The sequence below is a fragment of the Thermobia domestica genome, chromosome 6 (genome assembly GCF_964235325.1).
Source record: "Thermobia domestica chromosome 6, izTheDome1.hap1.1, whole genome shotgun sequence".
Lineage (NCBI taxonomy): Eukaryota > Metazoa > Arthropoda > Insecta > Zygentoma > Lepismatidae > Thermobia > Thermobia domestica.
Genome location: NC_137459.1, coordinates 90,987,896 through 90,995,045, shown reverse-complemented (window position 1 = coordinate 90,995,045; position 7,150 = coordinate 90,987,896). Strand labels below are relative to the sequence as shown.

At 36.6% G+C, this 7,150-nt stretch overlaps 1 protein-coding gene across 1 annotated transcript; it reads left to right on the top strand.

Moving 5' to 3' along the window:
* The first annotated feature begins 4,733 nt into the window (after positions 1–4,733).
* LOC145687236 (uncharacterized) lies at positions 4,734–6,716 on the top strand. Its single transcript, XM_081760709.1, has one exon. It carries the CDS (start codon positions 4,734–4,736, stop codon positions 6,714–6,716), a length of 1,983 nt encoding a protein of 660 aa, XP_081616835.1.
* The last annotated feature ends 434 nt before the right edge of the window (positions 6,717–7,150 follow it).

Here is a 7,150-nt window from a genome sequence, read left to right as displayed (position 1 = left end):
ATTAAAATCTAGACAATAGTAGAGTTCAAAAAACAATACTACAGGGTGGCTCAAAAGTAGAAATACAGTCCCGTACTGATCAGCTCACTGTATTTTATATCATTTCTTATTGTTATCAAACAGATAAACCTAATTTATTTATTATCTGTACTTAACGTATTTTTACTTATAACTTAAGCCCGGAACAGTTGCAGCAAATTAATCCACAAACTAGAATATTATACTTGATCAATGCAGGAGTGTATACCTACTTTTGGACCACCCTGTATAAAAGTTGTAAAATATAATATATTATGTGCCTTTGTTTATTTACTAGCTGAAATAAATTCGCAAGGAACTAATTGGTTTATAGAATATATTTAAATAACTTTAGTCATTTAGGATACATATTTCAATGAAAGCGTAATGCTAAAAATACATAATATACTTTACTTTTGGCGTAGATTTCTAAACATCCTTCCTCTTCAGAATACACACTGTTATCAAATTAATATGATTAAAAAAAAAAACGTTTGAAATGGATACTATGTTGCAAAAGTTATTTAAGATGGGTCAGACGTTTTCCCGACCTCGAAAACAATGAATTTCATAGTAACCTCAGTCATTTTTGGCATTATACTTGTATTCACTCTTTCTCTCTTCCCTCTGAGGATGGGGCTGAACTTGTCCTTAAAAGGTATTAAGAGCGCCACTATTAATTGCAGTGACCCCGAAAGCTATGGACTGCACACTATCACCACACTATCACTACAGAGATGGCGTAGGTCAATGAAAACTTGACCAGTGACCTACTGACCCATCACCCAACGTGACCCAAGACCCACTGGCCCACCACCCGCCGTGGCCCACTCTGATCCACCACCCACCATGTACCACTGTCACCCACTGTTACCTACTCTGACACATGATTCACGCCCTCTTCTCCACTGACTAAAGAGTTTACACTTGTACTAAAACAAGGATGTGAAATGATCACTAATCGGAGTTTAAATTTCTCACTACCTTGGTCAATCACTCAAGCACCTCTCTGTTACAATAATGGTAGATTTGACCTTTGCGTTATAAAATGGTAAAGAGTTTGTCATGGACCGAAGTACGATGAATTTCAATTAAATTATCATAGTATAATTATTTCCTTGTTGAATTATCGATATTTTTCAGTGAAAAAAAAAAAGGATGAAATTTGGAAGTCCCAAATCAAGGTAAGTAGACCAACGTAAATAAAAATAAAAAATGTTTAAAATTTTCCATATAATTATGCGTACAGTCCAAACTTAAAATTTCAGTATAATTAAGCTTACGGTACAAATTGTATGTATATTTTTCTCACAGCTTTATGGGTTGATCGCCCTGTGCTCTAAGCGCTCCATATAATAAATATAAGCTTTAGCATTTTTTATAGTAGCAATCAATGGATATACGAAGCGAAGCACTTTTTTTTTTCTGAATCAATAATTGTTTCTGATTCCTATCGATCATTTTCGATTATTTTTACTAACGAACCCACTACCAATTTTCTATATATAGAAAATGTCCCCCCTAAAGAAGAATTTTAAAAAAAATGCCAGGACACATTCTGTTTATTTTCAACAAAGAGTTAAAATACCGAATTTCAGCTCAGTAAGTTTAACGGCTTGCGATATACTCATGTTTTTTTTCGTACAAATTCGGAACCCCACTACCCCCTTAGGATATGTATTATAACGAAAGCAATATGATAACATCCCAGTTTGGATTAATAACTATATACCAAAGTCATTTCATTTAACTTTGCAATTTGGCAGCGCTGATCAGGCATACGCAATTAATTACATTCAATTGTTTTATATAACAATTTATATGTTACAGTGATTCAAAAATGTCTTTTTTCCGGGAGTTAGCTCCTTTAAGAACTCACAGGCTGTGTGCCTCGAAAGCCAAGTAGTAGTATAAGTCTTATAGCTATTATTACAATTACAAATATCAATATCCAAAAGTGCCTGAAGTTATTTTTTTCACTTAGATATACTCATCTCAGGGAAGTGAACAAAAACAAATAGAAAAGGAAGAGAAATACAGGCCTGGAAAGTAAAAAAAAAAAAAAAGACAAATTCGCCAGTGTTGAGAAGGTACTGTGTACTAGTGAGCAGAGTGGGTCAGTAGGTCTGAGTGTGTTTTGGGGTGTCTTATATCCACTATATTTTTTACTCCCACTGGGGACTGATCTTGAAATTAAAACGCATCAGATTTATTATCAATTAACTTAGGAACCTTGCAAACTATGGATTCGACAATAATATCGCTCGCTTTCGATTATTTTTACATGTCGCAATCCCCCTCCAAGAGGTGATAATGCTAGCTGAACTTAAACATAAATACTATCTGAAATATAATAATGTATATCTCGCGACCCCTAAAACTATGAATTCGACACTAATGTCAGTCGTTTTCGATTATTTGTATACGTCATCCTTCCTACTCTTTCCTAGGAGTGCCAGGGAGTCGGTACCATTTACCAGACTACAAGCAATATATGCATCAAGTTTGGTTAAAATTGCTCCAGCCATTTCAGATTAATGTTGAAACATCATCCATACCTATAGAACACGTGTATTCATACAAACACACAAGTATATATACTGTATATATATATATATATATATATATATATATATATATATATATATATATATATATATATATATATATATATATAGGCGTTTAAATTTGACACATGTTTAACGTTATTTCTGAAAAAGTATGCAACACTGATCTGAGAGTGTCATTATTTTCGTCCTTGTTTTAATTGCTGATTCGAATTGTGAAATTAAATTTAGGTCATTTCATTTAAAGAACATATATTTATATTCGGTTGGCAACACTGTTCATCTGGTGATGTTACCCAATATATGGATGGATGTCCCCTTCCTATAGTTGATTTTTGCAAAAAATAGCTTATTCCGCTCTCTTGGTTCCTCTGTTATAGAGGTGGGATATTATAAATGGTGCACCCGGTGTATATATATCCGTCACCTTTGGGATTGGATGTATGATCGGAACGCAAAGAAAAGGTCGGATTATCAGAGAAAAAAAAAAAACAGATTTACAGTAAAATAAACCATCTCTAAACTCAAAAATCACTATATTGTTCTCTATAGCAAAAACAAACGAACAGTAGGCACTAAAAAAAAAAAAAAAGTATAGGACAGTATAGAAATCACGCAAAACAAAGAAACGGTACAAGTGATGGCGGAGCACTAAAGCAGGTATGCAGTAACATCAAGTAAACAACAATGCCGCGATGGCAGTAAACGTCAATGGGCCTCGTGGGTCACATACGAGTTGGACCAAGTTCTGCTCGAGCACGGTCGGATCAACCGGAGTGGTGGACCAGCCGATTACATAGAGACATCGCGAAAAGAAATGTCAATCTATCAATCTAGGCCTTTAATTTTCTTCATAAGTAATTATGTCTCTGGTTAATGATAAGTAAAGCTATAAATATACCATATTGACTTGACACCTAGTCTCATGTTCCAAGCCCCTCTATCGGCTGTAGGAATTCCACACCCTTTGGCGTAGACGGCTGCAAGGCTCTCTCGTCTAGCAACAGCTGAACTCTTATTGGCTCAACGCGTGGGTGTGAGCTTTAGTTCGCATTTTTGTCACGGCTCAAGACATTTTGGCAGCACTATAATAAGTTCCACAAATGAAATTACCCAGTTATCAAAAAGCAATATTCTGGGGAGAAATTTTCTAGAAATGTCGGATATTTAATAATTTTGGGGGGAAATATAATAAGAATATGCTAACGGTATACACGTTACAGTTCACTGATAAAGTTTAATGCGTACATTTAAAAAAAATGTGGTGGGATACGTAGTACATTAATTTGATTAAAATTGTCCAATGTGAATATAGATAAACTTTCTTGCCTTTGTTATTATTTTCGAAAATGAACGGGCGTAGAAGAACGATTTTCACTACATGAGTATGAGATCCTGACTACTCCGATAACATTTTTGGAATGTTTATTTTTTCTTTTTCTTTTTTTTTAATGCAACTAGGTAAATGCTTTTATAGCCCCTACTAGGCAGTATGTATGCAAATATACATAGGTTGGATAAAAAGTACTGGCAACCCTGCCGGCACGCGCCAGTCTAGTGACGGAGAACCGCGAGGTGGCAGCACCGGAGAAGACAATCCAGTGTTGCCAACGGCAGCGGTTTCCCGCTAAATCTGGTGGTTTTACGATCGTGTCTAGCGGTAAAAATTGGCTGGCAGCGGTGCAGCGGGAAACCTAGCTTTTTAAAAAAATATTTCCAACGTATTTAAAAACATGCTACTTTTTGATAAAATGTCTTACTGTTGTATTTTTCTTATCTATGTATTGAACGAGTGCATTGCAGATGCTTGCAAATTATTTGTGTATTATAGAAGTGGTATGTGGCAATGTTGCTCTCGGGACGTAGTATGTAGCAACGTTCTCTTTTTTCGAAATCAACGGGACAATCCCGTTTAATCGACACGTATGTTCGTCCCTTTCGTTCATTCACTGGATATGATCGTTCCGAATTAAGCATCCGAGACGGCCTAATTTTGTTCGAATAAGGATTCTGTTCCCGCTACCACTTCCCGTCAATTAATAGTTGTTAGTTGATAGTTCTGTGGTCGGTCGTTTCTTTTTCCGGTTTATGCGGACTTGTGCTACTTTTAGTGTTTCTTCACTACAATTGTCATTGTGTGGTGTAACAATGGGACGAACAAGAGCAGGTTATTCTCAAAAATTTAGAAAAGACTGGCTAATTGATCCAAATTTGAAAAACTGGCTGTTGGAAGTTGAGGAAGATCGTACGATAGCTCGGTGCAAATACTGCAAGTGCAATTTGAAAGCAAAATTTTGTGATCTTATAGCACATAGCAAAACTAAAAAACATGTAAGTGCAGCTGAACCTTTTAGTTCAAATAGACAAAAGAAAATAGAATTCCCGGTGACAAACGTTTCTTTTGATACTGCTCGAGTCGAGGCAGGGTTAGCTTTATTTACCGCGTGTCATTGTTCTATTAGAAGCATTGACCATCTTAGTGAATTGTGCAAACGCTATTTCCAAGTGAAAGAGGTACACTTACATCGTAGTAAGTGTAGTGCTATGATCAAGAATATTTTATCTCCATACTTTAAGGAGAGCCTTCGGAAAGACATTGGTGACAGTGACTATAGCATTCTTCTTGATGAATCAACAGATATTGGTGTAGTCAAACAGCTAGGATTATGTATCATTTACTATTCTGATGCACGCTCTACTGTCGTGTCTACTTATTTAGGAATGTACGAGTTACAATCGGCTGATGCTAATTCAATTGTGAAGGTATTAAAAGTAGCTTTGAAAGATTTTGGGCTTGATTTGAAGAAACTACGCGGTTTAGGGACTGATAACGCTAATGTCATGGTGGGAGTTAACAATGGTGTGTACCAAATTTTGAAAAAAGAAATCAATCATCTCGTGTTAGTTCGTTGTGTTTGTCATTCTGTGCAACTAGCTGTGTCCACGGCGGCCTCCGAATCACTCCCTCGAAATTTGGAATTTATGATTTCCGAAACTTATAATTGGTTTGCTCGATCACCTCTCCGGCAACAGGTGTACACAGAACTGTACAGAGCTATAAATGAAGGGTCTAATCCACTTAAAATTGTACAGGTGTCCCATACTAGGTGGTTATCAATAGAGATAGCAGTGAAACGGATTCTTTCGCAATGGCTGGAGTTAAAAACGCATTTTCAAATAGTGCGGAACAGTGAAAAGTGCTACACATCTGAATTGCTTTTCCAAATGTACAGTGATCCGAATAATGAAGTGTATTTTTTATTTTTGAATCCTATCTTAGCAGAAACCCAACACGTAAATCAATCTTTTCAATCGAACTCTGTTGACCCAAGTAAGCTACTGCAAGATCTTGTCTTGCTTATTGAAGGACTGGCAAAAAGAATAGTTGTACCAAATAGTCCAGTTAATTTGTTAACTGAGAATATTAAAAACTATGTGAGTTCCAAACCTTATCTGGGTTATGATGTTGAGAAAAGAATAGGAGAACTAAAAACGGCTGGTGAACTTACGATTGAAAATGAAAACACAATTAGGGAAAGATGTGCGAATTTTATTGTTAAGCTGGTATCACAGCTTCAACAGCGTTTACCTGCAAATGTTGAAATATTGAAAAATATTTCAATGTTCGCACCAGAAAACTGTTTGAAGGTGTTAAAGGATCCGATTATTCCTTTGGCGGAACTCATGGGCTTTCCTAAGGAAACCATAACAAAAATTGACTTTCAATGGCAAAAACTCACGTTAGTTGAGTGGAAAAGAACGGAAAATTCTACAGCGTTTTGGAGTGAAGTTCAAAAATATAAAGATGCAGCCGGAGAAAACCCTTTTCATGAACTTTCTAATCTCGCTTTGTGTCTCCTTGTTTTACCATGGTCAAATGCAGAGATAGAGAGAGCTTTTAGCCAGCTTAATCTCGTGAAGACGAAACATCGAAATCGAATGGGAAGAGAGATGGTTGACGCTATTCTTACTACTCGTGCAGGGTTGAGACGACTCGGGAATTGCTGCCATGATTTCGATTTACCTATTTCTATATTACAAAAAATTAATACTATGACAAGAGCAACGTACTCCAATCTACAAGTTGAAGACGAAGAATCGGAGGATGAATTAGCCCCATTAATGAATTAGTGGTAAGTACTTCTGTGCTTTAATTTTTTAGTGCATACATTATGATTAATTAAAATATGCAGCTTTTTCAGGTGTAGCGGGATTTTTAGCTATATTTGTAGATCGCGATATTTTTTGGTGGAATTCTGGCGGTTTTGGTTTTCAATTTAGCGGAATTTTGTGCAAACTCGTTGGCAACACTGAGACAATCTCAGTTGAGGAACTTAGGTGAGTGGGAACGCTGTTGAGTCAGTCAGTCAACGAGAGCAGTGGCGTCAAATTGGTATCGCGAGTGGAAGCGCTCTAAACACAATGTTCACTAAACATGAAAAGCGTTCGTGGATCAAAATTGAAGTGGCACGTGGTCGTAGTGCACGAGAATGTTTTCAGGGACTGCGGGAAGCCTGTGGTAATGCAGCGTTGCCATACCGCACCGTAGCTCGATGGGTTAAATG

Coding starts and splice junctions, on each gene's coding strand:
- LOC145687236 (XM_081760709.1), top strand. CDS start 4,734: ATGGGACGAACAAGAGCAGGTTATTCTCAAAAATTTAGAAAAGACTGG.